This window comes from Equus przewalskii, chromosome 2, assembly GCF_037783145.1.
Source record: "Equus przewalskii isolate Varuska chromosome 2, EquPr2, whole genome shotgun sequence".
Lineage (NCBI taxonomy): Eukaryota > Metazoa > Chordata > Mammalia > Perissodactyla > Equidae > Equus > Equus przewalskii.
In genome coordinates, this window is record NC_091832.1 from 4,574,020 (window position 1) to 4,600,824 (window position 26,805).

The 26,805-nt window shown below is 55.7% G+C and overlaps 1 protein-coding gene and 1 long non-coding RNA gene across 2 annotated transcripts; one reads left to right on the forward strand and one right to left on the reverse strand.

Moving 5' to 3' along the window:
* Window positions 1-748: 748 nt before the first annotated feature.
* TMEM61 (transmembrane protein 61) lies at window positions 749-14,451 on the reverse strand. Its single transcript, XM_008542517.2, has 3 exons — window positions 14,252-14,451; window positions 9,355-9,701; window positions 749-2,333 (listed from the first exon to the last, which is right to left on the reverse strand). Exons 1-3 carry the CDS (start codon window positions 14,264-14,266, stop codon window positions 2,204-2,206), a joined length of 492 nt encoding a protein of 163 aa, XP_008540739.2. The 5' UTR covers window positions 14,267-14,451; the 3' UTR covers window positions 749-2,203.
* A 6,834-nt stretch (window positions 14,452-21,285) lies between these two features.
* Window positions 21,286-26,345, forward strand: LOC103566199 (uncharacterized). The gene is made up of 3 exons (XR_548438.2): window positions 21,286-21,566; window positions 22,748-22,921; window positions 23,132-26,345. It is a non-coding gene; the product is annotated as an uncharacterized lncRNA (long non-coding RNA).
* Window positions 26,346-26,805: the final 460 nt, after the last annotated feature.

The window sequence follows — 26,805 nt, forward strand, 5'->3', positions numbered from 1 at the left end:
GAATTTCTGATTGGGAAATTTCTGACCGATTTGAGGTGGAGAGCTCCAGAGGGCGGGGTCACCAGCTGACCCAGAGGGTAACAGAAGTCGGGGGGCTCAGGGACAGCATGGGGGAGGCCTGAGCTCGGAGGCCCTGCCAATGGGCGAGAGGGTCCCCAACTCACAGCCAGGCCACTGTGGCTCACAAGGGGACAGTGGCTTGCCTCGTCAAGAGACCACTTCCATGGCCTGGCTCAGCCTATAAGGCGCTGGCGACCTGGTCCAGCCCTGCCCCCCACTTCTCCTCCCGTCCCACCTGCGGCTCCTGAACGCCCCTGAGGGGGCACACTCCTCACCTCGGGGAGGGGAAGCTGGGCTCTGCTTCCCAGCCTGGGCCCCCAGGAACCCTCAGGAACTACAGACAAACCATGCCCCCATCCTCCTGACACACATGGAGACTGGGGTGTGACCAGCTCAAGGTCACACAGCAAGGTCAGGGCCGAGGCAGGATTCAAACCTACGTCTCGCTCAGAGCGGGAGGTCAAGGCACAGACAGGAGGGAAGGGAGGAGAAAAAGCGAAGGTGGCCCGGACGACGGGACCCAGGACTTGGTGACATTCCTTGACTCACTCGTTCAGTCAACAGATGCCCGCAGAGCATCGTCCCTGTGCCAGGCACCATTTCTTGGCTTGAGGGGCACAAACGGGAGAGAGAAAGAAGAAAACCCCGGCTCTTAGGGCTTTCATTCTGCGGATGACAAAACACAATAAACAAATGAAAATGTTTTAAGGTAAAATGTTAAATGGTGACAGGTGTTACAGCAAGGGAGCAGGCAGGAGCCTGGGCGTGCAGGGGCCGGTGGCACTGAGTTTTCAGTGGAGAGGTCAAGCTTGGCCTCACAGAGAGAGCAAAGATGCGAGGAGGTGCAGAGCAGGCCGGGGAGAAGCTTCTGGAGAGAGGGAAGGCGAGTGCAAAGGTGCCAGTGGGCTGACCGAAAGGAGGGCAAGGGGGAGGGCACCGCACACACGGCCCACGCAGGCCACCGCAGGAGTCCTTATTCAAAGGCAGCCAGAACCTCTCTGGGTCCTGAGCCCAGGAGGGACGTCGTCGGCCTGGGTGTGATCAGGCTCATTCTGGCCATGGAGCTGAGAAGAGACGGCAGGGGACACAGGCAGAAGCAGGGAGCCCGGCTGGGCAGCTACTGAGAGGGTCCAGGCCCAGGTGGGAGGATCCCAGGCCTGCAGCCCAGCCAGGCCTGAATGGAAACACTGGCTCTGCCTTTATGCTCTGATTTTGCCTCTCTGGGGCTCAGTTTCCACACCTGTGAAACGGGGACAGCACCTGTGGGAGATCGGCCTTGAGGATGTGCGATAATGGCAGGAGGCCCTCGGGGAATGCTGCCCTTATCCAGCTGACCGAACCCCAGGACTTTGAACCCCTGCTTGCTGTGGAACCCTGGGAAGGTGACTCAACCTCTCTGAGCTGGTCTTTCCCATCTGTGAGTGGGGTGATGTGGAGATGTAGGGATGCGGAATGTAGCTGGACAGAAAGCAGACATTTCTGCCACACATGGAAAGTAAGGAGAGGAAGTGAGCTCCCTGTCAGAGGAGGTATGGGAGTAGAGGCCACACCTTCCTTTGGTGAAGGCCCTTACGAGGACTCTGCATTTGTTATTCGATGTTCCAGCCCCGGGCCTGCAGGATCAGCGTGTGCTCGCCAGGCCAGCTGCTCTCCTCTCATTTAACCCTCACAACGCAGCTCTGAGCAGGGCTGGGGCCATGGAATTCCCCATCCCCATTTTACAGATGAGGACACTGAGGCGGAGAGCGGGACAGCCACTTGTGCGAGGCCACTCGGCTGGCGCCTGGTGGAACCCACGCTTGGGCAGTCTCAAGTCAGATCCATGTTCTTTTGGTTCTAAACTCAGGGCGTGACCTTGGGCCAGTCCTGCCTCTGCTCTGGGCCTCTATCTTCTCCAGGGCACTGCAAAATGCCCCAGCTGAGAGCCAGCGCTGCCCCAGCCCGGACACCGAGCCAGGGGCGAGGAAGCACACGGGCCACAGTGGGGACGGAGCCGGTTTATTGCGGGCTGTGTGTCCTGCAGCAAAGGCAGAGAGGTGGACCCGCCCACACAGCGGGTGCCCCTGAGCGCCCCGGCCCGCTAGGCGGCTAGGCAGACAGGCCGCTCTTGATGCTGCACAGGGGGCCCCGGGGACATCACCCCTCAGGCCGTCCCCCCGGGGCTGCGGGTGGGCGGTGCACACTGCCCCTCAGGCCGTCCTCCCCTGTCCGGGTCCGCGGGTGGGCAGCGCATGGCCTCCTCATAGGTGGGGACGGCGACTGGCGGTAGGGTCCTACGGGGACAGGAGAGGACAGGCGTTAGCAGGGCGAGGGCCACCCCGAGACCGCCGCCAGGGGGACAGGGAGGGTGGGGGCTCCCCACGCCCTGGGCATAGGTGACACGGGCGGGCAGCCCTGCCCACCTCAGCTCTCCACTGCAGCCTTGCCCTGTGGTCAGGGCCATGCTCGCTGGCACACCTCCACACCCTCGTCAGCTCCCTGCAGGGCAGGCCCTTCCCACCTCCCTCCCCGACCCCTGCGGGGCAGGCCCACGTGGCCTTTGAGACTCCTCTGGGAAGCTTTTGTGACTGTCCCTCCCCTCGCAAAGCTGCCCCTCCTGCTCTGGCCCCACAGCACCCTCCTCTGCTACCGCACTGACCCTGTCTGGCTGTCCCTAGGGCAGGGACTGAGTGTCCAGGGTCAGAAGGCAGGTGCCTGGGGATGTTTGTGGAAAGACTGAGTGATGGTCCGTGGGCAGAAAGACTCCCGGCTTACTGTAACATCCCTTACAAGATCTGGAGTTGTGGATGCTCAGGGCAGGATGGGAGACCTCAATTCTCCCGTCCATCAGGACGCTTGAGGCCCTGATATGGGAAGTCCACCAAGTAAGCACCTCTGCTTGTATACCGTCAGAGATGGAGAACTCACTACCTACCAAGTCAACCACTTCTATCTTTGAACAGCTCAGCTTTCCTGTGACTTGCCCCCACCCCCTCAGATGAACCACCCCACAGGGACCTGAGGCAGGATCAGGTCTTATGACCTGGCTCTGCAGGCTAGATTCCAAGAACAGGTCACCCGTAGTCCAGCCACACCAGTGGTGATGGGAACGAGACTGGCTTTCAGGCCTCTCAGGGACCTGGCGGGTCACCTGTGGGGAGTCATTGCCTCTTCTGCTCCAGGGACCCTGGGGTTGGGGTGTCACTGAGTCTTGGTCTGGGAGCTACTGTTTCAAGGATGATACTGCCAGATACAGGGGCCAACTAGATGACCTCGAAGGTCACTTCCCACACCGAGTGGTTCAAGGGCTGGTTGTAAGTCTGGGCACTGGCTGGGTCAGCTCCCCGCTCTGCCACTTTCCTGCTGGGAGATCATGGGTCAGTAACTCCATTGCTCTGGGCCTCAGTTTCCCAATCTGTAAAAGGGGGACAATAATGGCCCCGACCTCACTAGACTGTGAAGATTAAATGAGATAACGCAGGGGGCACTTAGTACATGCTCCATAAATGGAGGTCTGGAACAAAACCTCCAGGGCCTCCGTGAGGGAGGGGCATGGGGACGAGACCTATCCTGGGTCTCAGCGTGGCACGGCCCACACAGGCTCAGAGAGCCGTCACCTGGCCCGTCACTGTGGGGAGCAGTGCACCGCCTGTCTGACAGGGGACGGCGATGGCAGGAGGCCGACCCGGAGGAGCTCCATCCCAGGGGCTGGTGGATGGGCCGTGCCAGGAACTGCTGCGGCGGCTCCCACCCCGTGAGCACCCATCGCCCACGGGGACATGACCCCTCTCTGAGCAACGTGTCTTCTCAGGCCAAGCCTGCCGCAGCCCCAGGAGCGGCCCACTGAGGACAGGCTGGCTGCTCCAGTCCCGGACAGGGTCCCAGAGCTGAACCCCAGCCTGTGAGCCAGTCTGACGGGGGGTGCCGACCAGGAGCCAGATCTGGGCTCCCTACCCAGGGCTCCTGCAAACTTCTCTCACACACCCTCCTCCTCCGGAACACAGCTCAGCAGCCCCGCAGCTGAGGAAGCCGGTATGGGGCCTCAGCCTTCCCTGAGCTCCAGCATCTTTTGCAGGTGAGGGCAGGCAAAGAATATCGCTTCTGGAGGCCGGAGAGCCAGATTCCGTTGCTGTGTGACCTAGACCGTGTTTGCATCCTCTCTGAGCCTCTTTCTCCTCTCCTCGAGTGTTGTCCCCATTTTATAGATTTAGGAGAGGGAAAAATGGAAAAGACTTTGACAACCTTCAGAAAACTGTGGGTGACAAGGCTTCTAGAGTCCCACGTCTCCTGCCCGGCTCAGCTCCAGCCACACCCCCGCCACTCCCCACTTCCTCAAGCCCTACAGACATGACACAGCCTTTGGGTGTGTCTGGGCCCCCCCGGTGGGGCGACGGCGGGCAGGGCAGGGCACAGGCGCCAGGGGAGTTCAGCCACAGCAGGAAGTTTGCTTAGAGGGCAGAGGTGGCGCTGCCAGCGGGGCCCACCCAGGCCCACGTTTCCACGGTGATGGTCCAGGAGGCTCGTGTTTCCCAAGGCCCCGTGTGGGGTGGCTGTCTGGCACTCTTCAGGCCATCTCTGCTCATGGAATATTCTGGATATGGTGCCTGCAGTCGCGTGGGGCAGGCCCTCCAGGACTGTGCCAGGGCACAGGAAACTCCGGGCTGGCAGGGCCGGAGGCTGGGCCTGGCGCTGGCTCCTCTGCCGTCCAGCTGAGTCGGGCACACGTGGCAGGGAGCCGGGAAGGACAGGGCAGGAAATGCTAGCCCCCCACCACGAACCTCTCTCAGCTCGGTTCACGTTCCGCACGACCTGGAGAGGGGCTCTGGCCATCAGGCGGGTGAGTGACGTCACATGGCATCCGATGGCCAGGCCCCAGCTGCGCTCTGCCCCCCACGGTCATGCTGCCCAGCACCTGGTCTCTGCCCCTCAGCTCCCTCTTGAACCGGCCTCGGCTTCCCCTCCTGCACCCAGTCCGTCAGCGGGCACGAGGGCACTGTAAGCTAGAAAGCGCAGCCACAGCAGCAAACGAACGTGTGCACAGATGTGACAGTGGACCCATTTCCCTGTCTGTCACCCCGTCTGAGCCTCACAGCAATCCTAGGGGAATTCAGTCACCACCAGCTGACAGGTGAGGAATTAGGCACGGCTCAGAGGGTCGGAGTAAGCCCAGGACACATGGCTCCTAAAAGAAGGAGACTAAGCAACATGCTACTGAGCAGCCAATGGGTCACTGAAGAAACTAAAGGAGACATTAAAAGAAAGAGCAGAGACTGAAGCCCCCTCATCTGAACAGGCCCATGCTTTTTCCGCTGAGGGGGCCCCTGCGGGCCTCCCATCCAGCCACCTCATTCAGGGGCCCACACTTAAGATGGGAGCCCCCAGAGGGCAGGGGTTTTGTCCGTTTTCTCCAGTGTGGCATCGTCAGGGTCCTGAATAGGAGCCCGCACGTAGGACAGGCTCACTGAGTACTGGGTAACTGTATGACAGAAGAAACAGATGAACAGATGGAGGAATGGTGGCCCCAAGAGGGCAGGGCCTGCCCAAGCCATCAGCCTCGGAGGCCTTTGCCTCTGACCTGAATTTGCCCACAGCCAGAGAGGGAGGGCAGGCAGCAGGGCCGGGCTGGGTCAGTCCCAGGGACAAGACAGAGCCATCCGCCGAGGCAGCCTCCCTGACACCCGGCCACCCCAGCTCTCAGTCTAAGCCTTGGGTCTCTGCGCCTGATGGCCCAGGGATACCCCGTGCCCTTCTGGCAGGGCTTCTTCCCTGGCCTGGACAGAATGAAAGCCAAGTGGCCCCACCTGACAGATGCACCTGTGGCCCAGCCCCTGTTGGGTCAACATGGCTGTGTGTACAGACAACACCCACCCCTACACTCAGGCCAGGCTGGCCGGGGTGGGACAGGCTCCATCCAGAGCACCCTGAGGCCTGGCCTGCTTCCACTGACGACTAATCGGCTGTGTGGCCAGGTAGGTCACAGGCCCTTTGAGACCCAGGCTCCTCCTCTGAGAAGTGAAGGGTTTGCCTGGAGAGTCCCCACGGCCCTGCCCGTCCCTCTCACAGCTGGACGAGCCCACAGCCCTGCCCGTCCCTCTCACAGCTGGACGAGCCCACGGCCCTGCCCTTCCCTCTCACAGCTGGACGAGCCCACAGCCCTGCCCGTCCCTCTCACAGCTGGACGAGCCCACGGCCCTGCCCTTCCCTCTCACAGCTGGACGAGCCCACGGCCCTGCCCTTCCCTCTCACAGCTGGACGAGCTCACGGCCCTGCCCTTCCCTCTCACAGCTGGACGAGCCCACAGCCCTGCCCGTCCCTCTCACAGCTGGACGAGCCCACGGCCCTGCCCTTCCCTCTCACAGCTGGACGAGCCTACGGCCCTGCCCGTCCCTCTCACAGCTGGACGAGCCCATGGCCCTACCACTGGACTAAGTGGCCTCCTGAATACTCTCTTCCTCCGACCTCAGGGAGTCACGGGCCAGCAGCAAGAACAATCTGTTACGTTCTTTAACTCAGAATGCATTTGGAATCTCTATCAAAATTCGAAGGGTATTTTCCACAGAAACAGAACAAACAATCCTAAAGTTTATATGGAATCACAAAAGACCCTGAATAGCCAAAGCAATCTGGAGAAAGAAGAACAAAGCTGGAGGCAGCACGCTCCCTGATTTCAAACTATACTACAAAGCTATAGTAACCAAAACAGTATGGATTTGGCATAAAAACAGACACATAGATCAACGGAACAGAACAGAGAGCCCAGAAATAAACCCACACATATGTGGTCAATTAATTTATGACAAAGAAACCAAGAACATACAATGGGGAAAGGACAATCTCTTCAATAAATGGTGCTGGGAAAACTGGACAGCCACATGCAAAAGAATGAAACTGGGTCCCTATCTTACACCACACACAAAAATCAACTCAAAGTGGATTAAGGACTTGAATGTAAGACCTGAAACCATAGACCTCCTGGAAGAAAATATAGGCAGTAAGCTCCTTGACATAGGTCTTGGCAACAATTTTTTGGATCTGACACCAAAAGCAAAAACAACAAAAGCAAAAATAAACAAGTGGGGCTACAACAAACTAAAAAGCTTCTGCACAGCAAAGGAAACCATCAACAAAACGAAAAGGCAACCTACTGAATGGGAGAAAAATATTTGCAAATCATATTTCTGATAAGGGGCTAAAATCCAAAATATAGAAAGAACTCCTACAACTCAATAGCAAAAAAATCCGATTAAAAAATGGGCAGAGGAGCTGAATCAACCTTTTTCCAAAAAAGACATCCCGATGGCCACCAGATACACGAAAAGGGGCTATACATCACTCATCATCAGGGAAATGCAAATCCAAACCACGATGAGATGTCACTGCACACCTGTTAGAATGGCTAATATGACAAAGACAAGAAATAATAAGAGTTGATGAGGATGTGGAGAAAAGGGAACCCTGGGGCACTGTTGGTGGGAACATAAACTGATGCAGCCTCCGTGGAAAACAGTATGGAGACTCCTCAAAAAAATTAAGAACAGAACTACCATACGATCCAGCAATGCCACTTCTGGGTATTTACCTGAAGAAAACAAAAACCCTAACTCAAAAAGATTCCTGTGCCCCCATGTTCACTGCAGCATTATTCACAATAGCCGAGACGTGGAAACAACCTAAGTGCTCATCGACGGATGAGTGGATAAAGATGTGGTGTACACACACAATGGAATACTATTTAGCCATAAAAAAGAATGAAATCTTGCTATTTATGACAACATGCATGGACCTCCAGGGCACTGTGCTAGAGAAAGACAAAAACCAAGCCCAGATACAAAGACCAGACTGGTGGTTGCAAGAGGTGGGGAGTCAGGGTGGGAGAAACAGGTTGAACTGTTTGGGTTTTTTATTGTAAATAAATTGAATTTAAAGAAACATGCATTCTGCTACATTCCTTAACTCAGAACGCATTTTCCCTCTAAGGAGGGGAGCAGGGCGTTGAGGTCCCAGGCCGCCCACAGAGGACTGGTTTAGCCCTAACCCATCCAAACCCAGTGCCTTCAGAGGGCTTCACAGACAGCAGGCTCCACCACCTCCTGGCTGTGTGACTCTCACCGTCCTCTTCTGTGAACAGCAACAGTAATTCTTACCCGGCAGGCGGCCAGAAGGACTGAGAAGCTGCATGCCAGCCCTTGAGAGGTAGGCACCCCGACACTCAGTTGAATGAGGAAGCACATAATGAGTGCACGCATAAAGCGTGCATTCTCAACAGGGCAAAACCAGTCCTTGGGATCTACTGATGATATTCTGTTTATGTATAAAGCACCGATACACACACAGAACATAAACAGATATACAGTATACCTGTGGTATTAAAATTTCATGGAGGTAGATTAAGAAAAAAATGCCTAAAAATGCTCCTTAGAGGGAGCGATGATGAAAAAAAAGGTTGAGAAGTAACGGTTTTCATGCAGGATTGTCTCTCTGCCCCTATCCCACCCCTGGGCCTTTGCACACACTCATGGGCTTGCCTAAACCGCCTCTTGCCACCTTAGCCACTTCAGGGAAAGGTGACATTTACTGTGCACCTACTGTGCAACAGGGACTAGGCAAAGTTCCACATGTACGGCCTCTCGTTCGCTTCTCCCTGGGTCCCCTGAGCAAGGGAGTGGGTGAGAGCACAGACTCGGGGCTCAAGTCCTGGTTCTGACAGACACTAGCGGGGTGCCCTTGGGCAAGTTACTTAAGGTCTTGGTGCCTCAGTTTCCTCATCTGTAAATGGAGTTAACAATACTACCTACTTCAGAGGCTGCTGTGAGGATGAAAGAAAAAATACATAAAAAGCACTTGGAACGGTGTCTGGTCCACGGCAAGTTGCTGTATTGGTGTTTGCTATGATCGTCGTTGTTCCATTATGTCTGTTTTATTTCGGATGAGCAAGCCAAGGATCAGTGGGGTTGCACGATCTGGTTAGTGAGTGAACCAGAGGGGATCCCAGCAGGTCTAACTCCTCATACTCCTTCTGCTGCTCTGCCCCACTGGAGGCTGAGCTCAGCTGCCAGCTCCCTCGAGGAAGCCTTCCTGGATTTCTTCAGGACTCCACAAGCCCATGCTTGCCCCCTCCCACAGCTCTGACTGCTCTGGTTGGTCATGTCTGCCTCTCTCAGGGGCCGTTAAACTCCCACAGGACTGTGCCAGTCAACTTCCATGCCCCCAGGGCACAGGCAGGCTGGGTCCAGAGGAGGAAGCCCTTGAGAGTGCTGCGCGAACGCCTTGGGATGGAGTGGGTCCCACCTGCGGCCCCCGCTCTGCCCCACTGACCTGTAGCGCTCCTCTGAGGGGTCCACAGTGAGGTAGTACAGGTCCCTGGAGAGACGATATGGGTCCCATCGGGGCTGCCCCCCTGCGCTGGCCTTGACGGACCACAGCAGGCCGCAGAGCAGCAGCAGGCCACCCACTGAGCAGCAGAAGAAGCTGACCGCCCTGAGCAGGGGCCTGGGGGCCTCGGGCACGGGGTGCCCAGTGGGCAGGGCCGGCCGGCCAGGCTGGGCGCCTGCATCCCCTTCACTCCACCAGGCGAAGCAGAGGGTCCCCGCCACCAGAAGCACCGTGCCACTGAGCGTCAGGCAGTAGCGGAGGGTGGAGGCCGCCCGGCTCCCATCACACACCTGGACGTGGAGAGAGAGAAGAGGAAACGGGCCATGTGAGAGGCCTGCTGGCGACCGGAGACCCAGGTTTTCCTTCTCTTCTGCCTGAGGTCACTTTGCAAACCGGGAGAGGTAATTCGACTTCTGCGCCTCAGTCTCTTCATCTGTGAAATGGAGATGATGCTCTCAACTTTGCAGGGCTGTTTGGAAGGTCACAATGTGTCTCAGGTTCCTAGCACCACACGGGGATGCAGTAGGAGCTGGGTAAGTGTGGCTACGGTTCCTCTCTCCGGGCCTCCGAGGCCGCGTCTGCCCGGTGGGTATAAGACCCCACTGAGTCTTCCCCAGCCTGGGAGAGCGAACGTCGGGACCACCAGGCCCACCAGCTCACGGCTTCCTGGGGACACACTGCTTTGTTTCAGCCTGGTCACAGGCCCGTGAGGGTGACACTCTCATCTCCGCTTGACAGAGGCAGACACGAAAACACGGGTGGGTAGAGGAACTCATGAAAGAGGACAGCCACAGCTCTGAGGTTAAAATTCATGACAGGAAGCAAGACTTTGTGCAAAAAGATGTCCACCATGGTCTTACTTATCACCGTCCTAATTGGGAAGAGCCGGAATGTCCACCTATAGGGAAATGGTGAGTAGACCCTGGCACAACCTCTGGGTGGACTATTAATGACTCATTGAAGAAAATCAAGCTTAGCACAAATGTCTAACAGCAGGGGGAAATGCTTTGATATCTTGCTTTTTCCAACTTAGTTTACCAAATTACTCATACTGTGCTATCTCGATTAGGTAAAGAAAAAATGCACAGGAACAAACAAACAAACCGGAGGGAAACCTGGTCCCAGATCGTGCAGACAGGAAGGGGCTGAAACCACGTCCATGTTGTCCCCAATGCCAGCCTCTAGGCCAACTGTACATGCTGTTCCCTCTGCCAGTAACTTCCTGCTATCTCCCCTCAAGGCTCAGCTGGGTCCTCACCCAAGAAGCCTTCATGGGTGACACTCTACACCAAGTCCCCTGGCCTTCTTGGGCCACAGCACCTGCCTGCCTGTGTTTGACTTCTCTGCTTGGCCTCCTCAGCCGACAGCGAGCTCCCGTAGGCCAGGGTCCACACTGGCCCTGTGCTCTGCTCTATGTCCCAGGGCCTAGCACATGGCTGCTCAGCAAGTATTTGTTGAAGAAATGCTCTTAAATGAGGAAAGGTGTTGCTGGGCAAATGCATATAGTGTGAGAAGTCTCCCTCACAGCAGGGTGGAGGTGGCGAGGGGAGGGAGCACAGGACCCCACTGCTCAGCACCCAGCCAGGGAGCACCAGCCAGGGAGCACCAGCCATGAAGAACCAGCGAGGAAGCACTAGCCATGGAGCACCAGCCATGAAGAACCAGCAAGGGAGCACCAGGCATGGAGTACCAGCCATGAAGAACCAGCCAGGGAGCACCAGCCATGAAGAACCAGCCAGGGAGCACCAGCCAGGGAGCACCAGCCATGAAGAACCAGCCAGGGAGCACCAGGCATGGAGCACCAGCCATGAAGAACCAGCCAGGGAGCACGAGGCATGGAGTACCAGCCATGAAGAACCAGCCAGGGAGCACCAGCCATGAAGAACCAGCCAGGGAGCACCAGCCAGGGAGCACCAGCCATGAAGAACCAGCGAGGAAGCACTAGCCATGGAGCACCAGCCATGAAGAACCAGCCAGGGAGCACCAGGCATGGAGTACCAGCCAGGGAGCACCAGCCATGAAGAACCAGCCAGGGAGCACCAGCCATGAAGAACCAGCCAGGGAGCACCAGGCATGGAGCACCAGCCATGAAGAACCAGCCAGGGAGCACCAGGCATGGAGTACCAGCCATGAAGAACCAGCCAGGGAGCACCAGCCATGAAGAACCAGCCAGGGAGCACCAGCCAGGGAGCACCAGCCATGAAGAACCAGCCAGGGAGCCCCCAGCCATGGAGCAACAGCCATGGAGCCAAGGTGGCTGTGGTCTCCACTCCGCAGCTTCCAGCCGTGTCCCAGCTGAGCCTCTCCCCTCTCATCGGGTTCCTCCTAGGAAGGAGACTCTCTGGCTGGCTGCCAGGAGAACCTAGCGCAGCCTGGGCTCCTCTTCCACAAGCTGAGCCAGTGAGGCAGGGACTGGGGACTCGCAGACCTCAGGGGGACTTCAGCGATCAGAAATGCCTTCCAGATGGGGCGTGCCCAGAGAGACATGGCACATCCAACCGATGCCCTGCTGGGCAGCCATTCAAAGGCTCCTCCGGGGGCCCCCGCCGGGCATGGCAAAGGCTCACGGCACAGCAGCGGAAACTTCAGACTTCAAAAAGCAGGCTCCCCCGTGTGTTTTAAAACAGGTATGTGTGTGTGCGTGTATGTGTATGCGAGTGTGCAAACACACATACACACGAGAGAGAATGTGTGTAATAGGGGTGCTCTAAGAGTGTACCCCAATCCTTCTGAGCCCCTAGACCACCAGAAGCATATAGAAAAATGACATTTGTAAATTAGCCGCAGTCTTCTTCTGTGAATCTGTCTTTGGGGCAAGGCTCTCACGTCTCCAGCTCAAGGCATTTTCATGGGGGGAAGAAAGAAACCCGACTCCCCCCTCCTCCCCAAAGTCCGACAGCCGGGAGAGGCTGTCAAGAGGAAGCTGGAGAAACCAGATTGGAAAAACCCCACAAGCAATCAATCCTGGTCACCCCTGCCTGCATACCATGGCACTTGACAGTTGCCCTTCACACCCAGCATCCCGTAACTGAGGCAGGTGGTCAGCGCAGGAAAAGAAAGTCCTGTTTTGCAAATGAAGAGACAGAACCCAGAAAAGGGAAGGACTTTGCCCAAAGCCAGATACAGCTGGGTTTCTCAACACTAGAAGAACTCACTCCCGCATAAGATAACTGACAAGGCCTCTTAATTTCTAGAAAAGCTACAGTTCCTCATTGAGGGAAAAGGAGAAAACCACAGAAGAGAATAAAAATGCAAAACACAAATCATCCTTAACCCTGTCCCTCAGAGATGAGCGTGATCTGCGTGGGTGTTTCCTTTCCATGTCTCCCTTGGCCTCCGTACACCATGATGGTGGCAGCAGATGTGTGCTGGGCATTTACACGGGCTGGGTACCACACCAAGCACTTTACAGGTGTCCCCTCACCGAATCCTCACAACAGCATTATGTCCAAGGACACTGGGGCTCTGAGGGTGACAGCTTGGCTGATGTCAGGGTGGAATTTGAACCCAGGACTAGTCTGACTCAAACCCCTGTGTGCGCACAGCGAAATCTACGTTTATGATTCAGTATACGAAGGTGAGACCACGCTGTGAAGAGATATACTCATAAGTCCTTGGCACAGGCTGTTCTTGTTCTCCAGAATGCACCACCCTCCATCCTGCCTCAGCTCCCCCCAGGCCTCAGACAAGACCCTGCAACGGCCCTTAGCATGTTCACTGGGTGTGGTGCCCACCCCCTTCCGAGTGGGCCTCCCTCCTTCCATGTGGCTCCTGCGTGGGCAGGCACAGGCTAACCTGGCGTCTCCCGGAGGTGGCGGTGTCAGTGTCCACTGCAGGAAGGACAGCCTGCTCGGTTGTGTGGTGGTTTTCTCTCTTATTACAGATCAGGGCTCTGACAGGCTATCAGCAGGGGGTCTTGGCCCAGGACCCCTGGCCCCATTTCAGGGGTGGTCTTCAGGCAGCTGACTCGCCTCTCACGTGCATGGAGCCTGCACCCTGATGAAGGAAGATGGAGGGCCTCCCTGCCCGGAGAGCCAGAAACTTCTCCAGCCCCAGAGCGGCCCCAGTCAGGGCTTGCCAGGCCGGCCCCTCCCTCCTGGTCCCCCAGACCCCCACACCCAAACTCCTGCCACCTGCAGGCCTCTACACCTGTTGCTCCTTCCACCTAGGGAGCCCTCTGTGCTGGTTCAGGGCCCTCATTTCACAGCCCCACCCCCTTGAAGACCCAGCCCAAACATCACCTCCTCCCGGAAGCCTTTCTGCTGCTGCCACCCCGGCTCCCACCAGCCAGAGGAGGTCTTTCCCTGCATTGCTCCCTCTGACCACGGCCATTCTGTCGGTCAGCTCTGTGACCTTGATCAGGCTGCTCAACATCTCTGAGCTCAAATGCCTCAGGAGCAAGTTGTGAAGATGAGATGGCAAGCTGTACACGAAGCATGGTGACACAGAGCTGGACAGAGCATGGACCCCGGCTCTGACACCGTGCAAGTTACCTCGCTTCTCCATGCCTCAGTTCCCTCCTCTGTAAAATGGACACGATAAAACCGTATCGTCCATGTCACCAACGAGGGAACTTGAGGTGCCAGTTTTCTGTAAAGAAGTCAGTACAAGAAGCAGTCCAAACCATCCCCAGGTAACTGCGGGCTCACCTGGGGCCCTGAGCGCCATGGCCCAAGGCCACCTAGCGAGTTAGAGCACAGTTAGGAGGGGATCCGCTCTCCAGACTCTGCCCACCAAGGCCCTGTGGTCAAGGTGGAGAGCAGGGGTCCAGGCGGGGTCGGCGTTACGGGAGCGGGAGCCGACATGCTCCCGAGGGAGGGCCGGGGGAGCTGCTACCCACCTCGGGCGCAGCCATGGCGCGGCAGGCCAGGAAGGCGACCCCCCAGCCCCGCTCTGCGCCCCGCCGCGAAGGCCGGCTCCGGTCAAGGTCTCATCGGGGCTCTCGCCGCCCGCCTGGCAGCCCCTGCTCCCGAGTGACGCCCCCGCAAGCCCCGGCCTGGCCCTGGCGGCCGGCTCCCCTGGGCTTGGGGCCGCGTCCTCGGGGCCGCCGGGGGCGCGTCCCCGGTTCCCTGCTCCAGGGCGCCTGCAGGTGCCGCGCCTCCGCCCGGGCCGCCCCGCCCGTCCTTAAAGCGGCCGCGCCGCGCCGTCCGGGCTGCTGAGCCCGGGTTTCCCAGCGCGGGGTGGGGGCTGGGAGCGGCGGCCCGCCGTGACCCGCACCGCACGGGCACCGGCGGAACCGTGGTCCTTGGGGCCGTCCCGCTCCGCTCCCCCGCTGGGGCGGGCTTGGGAACCAGCTCTTCGGAGAGCCACCAAGCTCGTCGGAGGTGGGGGTCCTGGGCCGGCCTCCTCACTCCCATTTCACAGCAAGGGAAACTGAGGCCCAGGGAGGGGCGGTCCTTTGCCCTGGTGTCTTTAGCGCGTACTCCGTTGGCGACACTGCTTTTTCCTTCTCAGTCAGAGAGCAAGCCCCTGCCCTCACCCCCTGAGCAGGAAAGCATTCTCAGAAATGACGGCTGGCATGTAAGTGCCTCCCTCAGCCCCGAAGGTCACTGCCCAGCCGCCCGGGCCGGAGAGCAGGCCCGAGAGCAGGGAGTGACCCAGCTTCTCCGAACCTTCGCGCTGGTGGCCCCGGCTCACGGTCCGCGGGCCCGGCCGAGCGGAGCAGGGCTGTGAAGCGCTGGCTCCGGAGGGAACGCACGCAGGCTCAGGCCGTTTGTGTGGACTGGTGGAGTGGGCGGGAGGAAGCCCCCCGCGGGGTGTGAACTCCTCGTGGGAGGACACCCGAGCTGTCTTAGGGGAGAAGGGTCGGGTGCCCCAGCCTGAAGGAGCAGCATGAGCAAAGGCTGGACAGTCTCAGCCTGGGCAAGCTTGACCGTTCATGTGGGTCAAAGGGAGGCGGTCTGGACCAGCCAGGGTCTGGGTTTTCTTTTGTCTCCTGCTGCTCCAACAAGTCAGGGCGCTTGGGCCGGGTTCCCCTCAGCCAGGCCGAGGAGTTCCCATCCAGCTGATGGGACCAACTCTCCTCCCTGCCCAGGGCACAGAAGGTCGGAGCACCTGTCCAGCAGGGATCTGAAGCTCAGAGAGGGGAAGCCACCGTCTCAGAGTCACGGAGCAGGTCAGTGGCAGGGCGCAGGCCCCTGATTTCCAAACTCCTTGTCTCGGAGGAAATATTCCACCCAAGAGCATTAGCGTTCTCTGAGCGCCGACTCCTCTCCCCAGTGAGGTCCTTGTACGTGTTACCTCTTTTCCTCTTCACGATGCATGTGGTCGGTATAAATGAGCCCATCTTACAGACCGGCAGCTGAGGCTCAGAGAGGGCAAAGGCCCGGGTGAGGCTCCGAAGCTCGGAGGTGGCTGTGCTGAGACGGGACCAAGCCGGCCTGGAGCAGGGTGCCTTCAGCTCTGCTCTGCGCAGCCTGCATGTGGGCTGAAGGCCACCACGGCCGTCTGGTGCTAGGGGCCTGCTTAGAGAAGGTATGAGGGGAAGTGGGAGGCCGTGAAGCCCCACTCACTTCTGCAGGGGCATCCGTGCAGGTCATGGGCGCCTCACTGGTCAAGACACCCCCCTCCCTGCCAGTGGGCCCAGGGGTAAGTCACAGGTTGGGAAAGCTGAGGTCCAGGCCGGGGCACATCCCGACCCTGCTTAAGCCTGAGTCCCCTGGCCCAGGCTGGATGCTCGGGCCCTGGCATTGAACAGGTTTCGACTTCTTTCCTCATTCAGCCACTTCCAGGCTGGCAGACTCTGGCTGTATCCTTATCTATAAAGTGGAGACAATGGCCCCTCCTCCCAAGGGGGCTGTGAGGGCTTCATAGCTACTTAACAAGACCTTATCCACGAGGAGCTGGCCTGAGGCCTCTCCCAGTACACAGTGGCTCCACGTGTGGGTCTCCTTAGTGACGGTGGCCTCCCTGAGGGCAGGGACTCTGCTCAGGACCCAGCCAGACCCTGCCGGGACCCGAGGGGGCTGGGACCGGGTGCTGATCAGAACCTGGGGATTAGCCCAATTCTTCTGGCTCTGTCTTCCTCTTCCCCACTTTTGGCAGCCCTGGTGTCAGCCCCAGGCCTGCCGTGATGCCAGGCGCCGAGGGGAGCCCCGCAGGCCTGGGCAAGCTTCGAGGCCCTTTCTGCGGAGCAGCCTCAGGCCTTCTCTGGCTCCAGCTGGCGACTCAGAGGAGATCTGTCGCCAGCTTCTGACTCAAGGGGGTAGAGAAGGGGCTACCACTTGCACTCACTTATTACACGTCACCAGCCAGCCGCTTCTCCCATTTCATTGTCACCTCAGCTGAGCCCTTGGGGCTGAGAGAGAAGTGCCTTGCTCGGGGGTCACACAGCTAATTAAGTGGGGGGTGGGGAAGTGGAGAAGAGGCACTGGAATCCACATCCGTCTGAACCTTCCAGATCCATGTGGGCTTTTCCCTTTGTGCCACAGTGTCCCCTCCTCAGTTACATCCTGGCCTGCCTCCCCCAGGCCGTCTGCCCTTCATACGCATCAGCTGGTGCTTCCAAACCAGCACCCGATGGGTGCCTCACCTGCCTGAACCTGCCAGTGCTCCCGAGGCCCTCAGAGTGACGGCCCGGCTCCCAAGTACCCACGCCGTGAGCAGGTCCCTGTCCGCCTCCCAGCGCATTCCCTGCGTCCCTCCGTGCGCTCCTGAGCTCCCTGTGCACTGTGTCCCTTGCACGGGTCCTTCTTCCTCACCAGCTTCGCCTGGTGAGCTCAGGTGTTTCCCTTAAGACTCAGGTCACAGGTCACCTTCTCTGGGTGACTTTGGGTGCATTCCAAAGCCAAATTACTTGGTCCCTCTTTCAGGCTCCCACAGGACTTCACAGATCATCCACCGTAGCCCTGAGGATGTTTACAGAAATGAAACTACATGCCTTCCCTTCTTCTGCACTAAAAAGAAATAGCTGGATATTGCAGGAAATTTAGAAAGTATCAGTTAGTTAAGACAAATCAGAACATCCCCCTTCACAGGTAAAGAACAGTCTCCAGCCCTGTAAAGGAAAAACACAGTTCCCTAAACGCAGCCCCATCTACACAGGCTCTGCACATTCCCCCCACCCCCCACCCCTCACCCCCCCCACCCCCTGTCTCGGGCAGGTGATTCTGGAGCCCACGGCCACATTTGGAGAAGCAAGGAGACATAAGAACCGGAATCAGGCGGGTCTCCTCAGGTCGTTATGGGGATTAAGTGAGTTACTATATCACGGGCTTAGCAACAGTGCTTGGCACATAGTAAGTGCTTAGTCGCGTTGGCTATTATTATTGTTGTCATTATTTTATCTGTTAGTAGAAGAGAAGCACTGAGAGAATCCATGATCTTCTTGGAAGAGCAGCCTCCCTCCCTCCCCCACCTCCTGCCTCCCAGGCAGGGATCCAGCATCCTTTTCCGGGACGCCACCTAGACCCAACCACTGTGACATTTTTTTTTTTTTTTTAAGATTGGCACCTGGGCTAACAACTGTTGCCAATCTTTTTTTTTATTTTCTGCTTTATCTCCCCAACCCCCCCCTGTACACAGTTGTATATCTTAGTTGCAGGTCCTTCTAGTTGTGGGATGTGGGACGCCGCCTCAGTGTGGCCTGACGAGCGATGCCATGTCCGCGCCCAGCATCCGAACCCTGGGCCGCCACAGCGGAACGCGTGAACCCAACCACTCGGCCACGGAGCTGGCCCCGTGTGACATTTTGATGTAATGCTTTCCAAATGTGTGCATCTTACAAAAATCTGATCCCGCATCGCATACTGTTTCTAATAGGCTTTCATTTTCACTCAATACAGTCCCTCATGAACGTCTCTCCATATCTCACTGCGTTCTAAGTGTCCGCTTACGTATCTGGCCCCCATACTGACAGCATCTGAGGGCAGGGCTGCACCTCTCATGACTTGCCCCACCGCCCACCCCGTGCCATCTCAAAGCCGGCACACAGTATGCCCAGCACCAACACATGTCGTGAACAGCATGGGATGTGTGGTGCGGGGTTGGTCTGTCCCCTGCCTAGGAACATGGCGCGTGTCCATAGGGAGGGAAGAAGGCTCACAGAGGAGAGAGCATCTCAAAATCCAAGCCAAGGTTAAGGAGCGGGCATATCTTTAAGGAAAGATCTCTGAGCACATTCCTTAATGCCAAACAGCAACAGGATCCTGAGGTTTCGCTTCAGCAAAGAGGCGGTTTAGGGCAGGATTCTCAAATAGGGGCGATTTTGCACCCCCTCCCCCTCCAGAGGACATCTAGCAGTGAACGGAGACACTTTTGGTTGTCACAACTGTGGTAGGTGGGGCGATACTATTGGCGTCTGGTGTGTAGAGGCTGGGGATGCGCTCACACCCTACAATGCACAGGACAGCCCCCAACAAAGCATGATCTGGTCCCAGGTGTCGAGTGCTGAGGTGAGAAGCCCTGGTCTGCACGTCTTAGGCAGGCTTTGGAGACTGGTGGCTCAAAGGATTTCCAACTGTGTTCCAGAGACAGGAGGGAAAATAGATAAATACAGAATGTGATATAAAGAAATATAAGGGAAAATAAACCTGAGAGTCTAGAAATTCAACCCTGTTTTCCCATATGCTGTAGAAAAGTCTCAGGAATTCTAACATGTCACTTCCGAACCAAACTCACCAGAACGTCTCTTGTCCGTGAGGAGCAGAAAGGGTGGATCTGCTTTGATCTCTATTTTATAAGCCCAGAAAAGGAAAGTGAGTTGCCTGAAGTCACACAGCTAATCTGGACTATGACAGGGACCCAGCCCCAGACTCCTGATGGCCAGAGCCTCCTCGCCGCCACGGAGAATCGTCGATGCCTTGGGCTGGGAGTCAGGCACCTGGGTGGGGGGAGAAGGAGTTGGCAAACTGCCGCACAGACCGGATCTGGCTCACTGCCTGTTTTTGTATGGCCTGTGAACTAAGAATGGTTTTCACATTTTTTTAATGGTTGAAGAAAACCAAAAGGAGAATAATATTTCATGATGCATGAAAATTTAATGAAATTCAAATTTTAGTGTCATAAATAAAGTTTTATTGGAACGCAGCCACACTCATTCTTTACATGTTACTTTTGTGCTGCTACAGTGTTAGAAGTAAGCGGTTGTGACAGAAACCATATGGCCCCTAAAGCCTAAAATATTTACTATCTGGACTTTTACAGAAAACGTTTGCCAGCCCCTGCCCTGGCCTCTGGCTCAGCCCTGCCACTAACGTGCTGTGCAATCTGGGGCAAGAGGCCACACCTCTCTGGGCCTCCTCACTTGTAAAATGAGGCGGGACCCCGGGAGAGACAGTGCTCACCAAGAATTCAGGAACAAGCCGGGCTTGTTGGGGACACTACAGAGGACACCCCAGGATTTCCGGGTGGACCAACAGGGAGGCTCCGCAGAGGGGCTCTGAGCTGGGCTGTGATGGGAGAGGATTTCCACAAAGACAGGGCTGGCACTGGGGACAAGGAAGGACCATCTGCTCAAGGCACGACGCTGATCACTGAAGGTTACAGCATTCTTATGCTGACGAGACATTTTTGTAAGCTTTTGTGTAAACCAGCTTATTAAAGGTTATCAACAGACTAAAAGTTAGCATCCACTGACTGTCTACCGAATGCCAGACACTATGCTAGGGGCGCTGTATACTTAGGTCATTTAGTCCTCAAAGAGTATGGTAGGAACTCTTTTTTTTACAGCTTTATTGAGATATAATTCACTTACCATAAAACTCACCCATTTAAAGCGTACAATTCAGTGGCTTTTAGTGTATTCACCGAGTTCTGCATCCATCACCGTAATCAATTTTAGAATGTTTTCATTACCCCAAAAAGAACCCTCATACCCCTTGACCATCCCACTCTAATTTCTCCATCCCCCAGTCCTAGGCAACCAGGAATCTCCTTTCCGTGTCATGGATTTGCCTACGCTGGACATTTCATATCAATGGAAATGTATAACATGTGGTCTTTTGCGTCTGGCTTCTCTCACTCAGCTTAATGTTTCCAAGGTTTGTCCGTGTTGTAACATATATCAGTACTTTGTTCCTTTTAATTGCTGAATAGTATTTCATTGCATGGATATACCACATTTTTTTAAGCTATTCATCAGTTGATGGACATTTGAGTTGTTTCTACTTTTTGGCTATTATGACTTCTGCTGCTATGGACATTCATGTACATGTTTTTGTGCGGACGTGTGTTATTATTTCCCTCGGGTGTGTAGCCCAGGAGCGGACTTGCTGGATCATATGGTAACTCGACATTGAACTGATTGAGGATAAGGTAGGAATTTTTGTCTCCACTTTAGCACTGGGGAAACTGAGGCTCAGAGAAGTTAAAAGAGCCACCCAAGATCCGAGAACACAGCAGGTTTAAACTCAGGCCATCCAACACCTCTTGCCTCTGAATATATATGTAAAACAGAACAGAGGTCTCTTTTAACCATTTATTTCCCTCTTAAAATATTCATTCCTTGAGAGCAGGGCCCTTTGTCTGTTTTATCTGATATCCCCAAAATTCTAGTGCCTAGAAGAGGCTAGACACTTAGTAGGTGATCAATAAATATTGTTAAATGAAGGGGAGAACGCGTCAGTATGGAAGATGCCAAGGTGGGGGAATGAGGTTATGGGGAATTCCCGAGATTTCTGTTGGGTCCAGAGTGGCACCAGACCTGGTGCCAGCATGAATTTTTCAGACTCAGAGCTGGCTCCAGCACCCTGAAAGGGACGTGCTCTTCCCCTGCAGCCGGCCTTGAAAGGCACGCCGCCGGTAGTCTCCAGCGGCCCGACAGGTTCCTGGAATTCTGTGCCTGGGAGACAGTCTATTCATGGAAAGGCAAGGAGCTGCCTTCTGTGAGTTCATGATCTAAAAAAGGAAACTGCTGTCTGCGGGTAAGAAAAGGATTAGAAGCTCAAGGCCTCTACTTCCTTGGAAGGCATTTTCTGCCCAAGTGAGATGGCCCTGGGCCCCTGTTTGGGGAGGGCTGAGACTGGGGAGATGTGTGCCCGTGGAGGAGGAAACCTTGTCTGGGAGCCGAAACAAAGGGCTGAGAGACGGGAGGGCGTGTGGATGGAGGGCTGGCGACAGCCTTGCTCCGGCAGACACATGAAAGGGCTCAGATTCCTGGAAAAAGCCAGCCGCTCCCTCTGCTTCCAGAGATCTTGAGAAAGATACAGCAAGCCCAGGTCAGTGTGGAGAGCTATTCTCAACATGCGGAAATGGGGACGAGGGAAGAGAGCTGGCCTAGCAGGCAGGAGGGGCTGGCTGGGGCCTGACTGTGACTGGTGGCCTTGGCCAAGTCCTTGCCCCCTCTCAGCTTCCGTTTCCCTATCTGTAAAAAGTTGGGGTCCTTTCAAGCTCTGGGACTCTGTTCTGGGGCTGAATTCCCTTTCTTCCTCTCCCCGCTCCTCTCCTGTATTGGACTCACTAATGCTCGTGTTCCCATCCACGTCTGACAGGAGTCCTGGGCTCCGGTTGCTCCTGGAGTCAGTGCCTCCTCTACAGGCGTGTGGAGGCTCTCACAGAATCACCCAGCTCTCACCCTGGGTTTCTGAAGAGCCCCTTTCCCACCTCCTGGCCAATCCACTCCGACCCCAGCCCCACTCACCCAACATCTGATGTCCCATAAGAACTCACGCTCAGCCCATTCAAACCAAATCACGGTTCCCCCTAAGAGGCCCTGTCTCCCGGCTCAGGGCTCGGGGCGTGGCACCTCCACTCCCCCAAGCATGGACACCAGGGGCAGCAAGGCCAGAGTCTGGGAGAAGTTTCATCACCTGCTACCCTTTCTGGGCCCGGTTTCTCGACAGTGAAATGAGGGGTTGCGCTGCAGTTTCTAAGGCAGCTGAGAGGCCTGAGAGCTCTGATTTTACTCTCAAATCTGCCACTAGCCTGCGGAGTGAGCCTGGCCGAATCATTCCTCCGTGTGGCCTCAGTTTCCCCATCAGTAACTGAGATGGTGGGACCAGAGGAGTTTTAGACCAGGGGAAGTGGGAAAAGCACTGACACTGGAGGCAGGAGACCTGGCTTCACTTACTTGTCAGTTCACCCTGCGGCCCTGGGCCAGCGCCTTCCCGGGCAGGCCACCACTTCCCCCTCCAGGTCGGATGGGAGGGTGGGCCCATCTGCTCTGCCAGGGCCCCTCCCCTTGACCCTGACGCTCTGGGACTAGGTCCCTTAGGCCGTTGAGCTAACAACTCCAGGATGTGTTTGTCTCCTCTCATCACTCTGGAAGCTTCCAAATTGTTCTTTGGAACAATTGAAGGCCCCTTAATCACTGTGGCTCCCCAGGCAACTGGAGAAAACTTGGCCAGCAGGAGCTTATATTCCATTATTTTAAACAGAAAAATTTATATTGTGTTCACAGCCCACCTAAAGAGCCCAGCCAATTTTCCGAATAACCCTAAAATACTCTTAAACATCTATTGAACAAACCACTAAGGATTTCTACACAATGTGAAGGATTGACCTCAGTGGATGTTAGTGACGCACAATGGGACTACAGTGTTGGACACACATTCTAGCGTCTGCCAGTGAAGAGGTACTGTAGTGTAAATTACAATAAAACGGTATGTTAAATATGCATCAAGCACAAGAACCACTTAGCATAATAAAATAAATAAGTAAGCCAATTGGAATAGTCGCACTAATCCATAGGAGAGTTGCCTGGGCGAGGTGCAGGGCACGGAGGGGATGGTGGCTCCCAGGTGGGAGTGAGGTTGCCTGAGGTGGGTCTGTGTCCACGTTCCAGGAACCGGTGGACGCCTCCTCTTCCCGACACTTCAGACTCAGGCAGCACGTGGCAGTGACCCAGTGCTGAAGCGGAGATGAATCGTTGGGATGGAATAAACCAAAGTAGCTGTCTGCTTGCTTTTCCTATGCTGACAGTCCTTCAGCTCTGGGCTCCAGGCTCTGCTCAGTGCACCGTCAGTGTGATCCATCTGCTCGAGTCACAACCATGCTCACCTGGTCACCGTCGGTGTGCCTGCCTGGCACGGGCATGGGGGATGACGGGCACATCGTCATGGTCCAGCTCGTTCCCTTCAAGTGCCCCCTCGTCCCGCCCGACTTCTGCTCCTCCCACTGAAGGAGGGCCTTTCGAGGCCACTTAAGCTCGCCCACTTCCATCACAGGTTTTCCAATTTCCTAGAAGGTATTTTCACTTAACACGTGAGGAAGATGCCAGCAATAATGCGTTTGAACAATGCAATAAAAGGGTGTGACCAATGGAGAACAGACTGAAACAGGACTTTGGGGCCCCGCATGCTCTCACCAGGGCTCCCTCATGGCTTAAACATTCTCACTGGTGCCCGAGCTGGCTCCTCAGGTTGGGGTTCCGTCAGGGCAGTGACGTTTGGGTAACAATTCTGCAAGTCATCACACTGAGTATTCAGATAATGAGAGTTCAGATTGCAAGGGATACCCGAGCTTTATCGGTTATTTGTAATTCCCACAACTGTTCAGCAAGGAAAGTCCTTGTTATTCCTGCTTCACAGATGGGGCCTCAGAGGGCTGGAGGAACCCGAAGGCAATCAAGGCCTGTTGACCCTCAGCCCCTGTTCTCCCACCACACACGTGGCCCCGCCTACACTGGGCTCTGCTTCTCCACCCCGCCCCCCAATCCCCTTTGGGCCATGTGGGGATTTTCTGTTGCCTTCAATCTCTCCTTTGGCTCTCTTCTTCGCCCCCCACTAACCCCACAGCCCTCAGTAGCCGCCCTTCTCTTCCCAGCAGGCACAGAACATTACTACCTGCCTAATCCCATGCTACTTTGCCCCTAAAAAACAAAAGGTGGGGGAAGACATACACAGCCAAGCGAGCCCTGGCTCCCTCTTCTCCAGCCTGCAGAGGAGGGCGCTGCCCCCCGGAGAAGAAACATACAGCCCAGCCCCAACCCCGCAGTCCCTGGGCAGAGGTCTGTGACCCCCACCCCTCGGTGACCAGGTGTCCTCTGACCTCGCTGGACGGAGCAGAGGATGCTTTGGTCCTCTCTGCTCTGTCCTAGACAACCTGCTTCACGCCACGCCTTCGGTTACTACTTCTAAGTGGATAAGTCTCCACGTGCAGCCTAGAAGCTCTCTCCTGAACCTCAGGCCCCTCCCTGGATTCCCAACCCCACAGGGCTGCGACCTCAGCATCCTCTTCAGGTTTCAGTGCCCGTCCGGTCCCTTCTCCTCCTTCACTCTGCACATCTCATCGATGACCAAGTCTGCTGACTCTGCCTTGAAAACGTCTTTCACAGCCATCCCTCTCTCTGTGCTGAGACCCCCAGCTCTGCTCTAGGCTCTCCTGGAGACCACCGCAACAGCTTCCCTCCTGGTCCTGCCTCCTCGGTCCAGTTCACCCCTTCATGGCAGCCAGAGTATCTACTCTAAACTCTGCTCTGATCGTGCCATCCCCCTCTGCTTAAGATCGTTTAGTTCATCAGAAACCCCAAATGTGATTAAATTAGGCAAGAATCAATTTAATGTTAGGACGCTGGACGAGCTCAACTAATTGTGGAAAGGGCAGGAATGGAGACCAGGCCACCTCCACTCAAATTCCACTGGGATTCTCAGCTGAGGCTCTGTATTTCTGCTTTCCTGATATCCTGATTTCATTCTCTCCTAATTCGCATCAGTTTCCCCCATGGGATGGCAACATGGCACCTGCCATTCCCAAGCCTTATCTTCTCTCTGTCATCACCAGCACCATCTGCCACTTTGCCTCTAGGTTTAAAAAAAACCCAGGGACACTCACTTGAATGAGGTGCCCACCCCTGGACCAACCAACCGTGGCCAGGCAGTGGGGCCGTGCAGCAAGGGAACGACCACGTCGGGCCCATCCCTGCGTATCAGGGCCTTCCTCGAGCTGAGGGAGACTCAGAGAGGTAGGCAGCCGCCCTGATTGGTGGTGTCTGCTGCAAACGGTTCTCACTCAGGTTAGTGTTCATCTTACTTTAAGTCGGGGATCACATGCCCCTTTGAGAATTTGATCAAAGGCATAGATCTCCCTAGAAAAATAAACATCCTTACAAAATTTGCATACCATTTCAGGAGATTTGTAGACCTTCTGAAGTCCAGTCTATGGACCTTAAGTTAGGAACACCTGCCTTGAAATAAAAGTCCTTTGCCCAGTGTCCAAGGCCTGGCACGATCTGGCTGCACCTCTCTGCGCGGCCCCCGGCCTGGGCACCTAGCCCACAGCCACGCCCGACTCCTCACATGTGCGGGGCGCTTCACGGTTCAGTCTGTGCTTCCCCAGCCCCACGCCACGCTTTCAGTTCAACCTGCAGAACTCAGCTCGTGGGTCGCCTCCTCCGGGAAAACATCCCTGATTCCGGTCTGCCCCGGCTGAGTTTCTAGATTCAATTGCCTCTACACACCCCCAAGCATCATTACAAACAATTCCTGGTAAGGCTTGAAAAACATCTGGAAACTTTCCACATAGTAACAGAGGCACAGCGCGCCGACGTTTACGGAAAGCAGTTCTTGCCCAGCTCCCGGTAGATGTTGCTGTGTTCTGGGTGCAGCAGCGCAAATACAGCCCACCGCCTGTCTCTGTATGGCCTGGGAACTAGGAAGAGTTTTTCCATTTGTAAACAGTTGGGAAAAAACTCAAAATAATAATAATATTTTGTGACACATGAATGCTATGTGAAATTCAAAAGCAGTGTCCACGGACGAAGTTTTAGTGGACACAACCACGCTCGTTCATTTACGTGCTGTCCATGGCTGCTTTCACACTACAACAACAGAGAAGTTGTGACAGAGACCTTGTGGCCCTCAAACCCCAAATATTTACTATCTGGACCTTTACAGAAAAAGTTTGCTGGCCTCTATTCTCGATACTCTGAAGAGCTACCATATTTTATTGACAGTAAGATGCCAATGAATCACAATATCAGAAATGTTAAAATTTCAGGGGGAAATGGCTGTTTGGAACTGACTAAATAAATTGCTCTTGAATGCTTTTTATGTGCCGAACAATATGTTAGTTATTTTATGTTCATTTTCCTAATTAATGATTCCTAATTATTTATTATCCCTAACAAAACTTTTCCCAAGAGGAAAGAACTATTATGTCTATGCTATAGAAGAGAAAACAGCTCAGAGACATTAAGTAACTCGCCCCAGGCCACACAGAGGAATCAAAGCCTGACTTTTTTCCACTCCACCAAACTGCTCTCTGACTCAGTGCCTGTCCAGATCCTTGGTGCCTTCCCCCGAAGCTGGGCTTCCTCCATAATCAAGAGCAACCTGAAGGTCCTCCCGCCCGCGAGGCTCTGCGAATGCTGCCTCCTCTGCTGGCACACCCCTCGCCCCCTCCTCCTTCCCTGCCCGGCCGAGGCGTCACTTCCCAGAGTGGATGGGTGCCCTCTTTGTGCTCCCAGCAGAGTGCCAGCTTCTCGCTCTTTCTCCGTGACTAGACCGTGTTCTGCAGAGA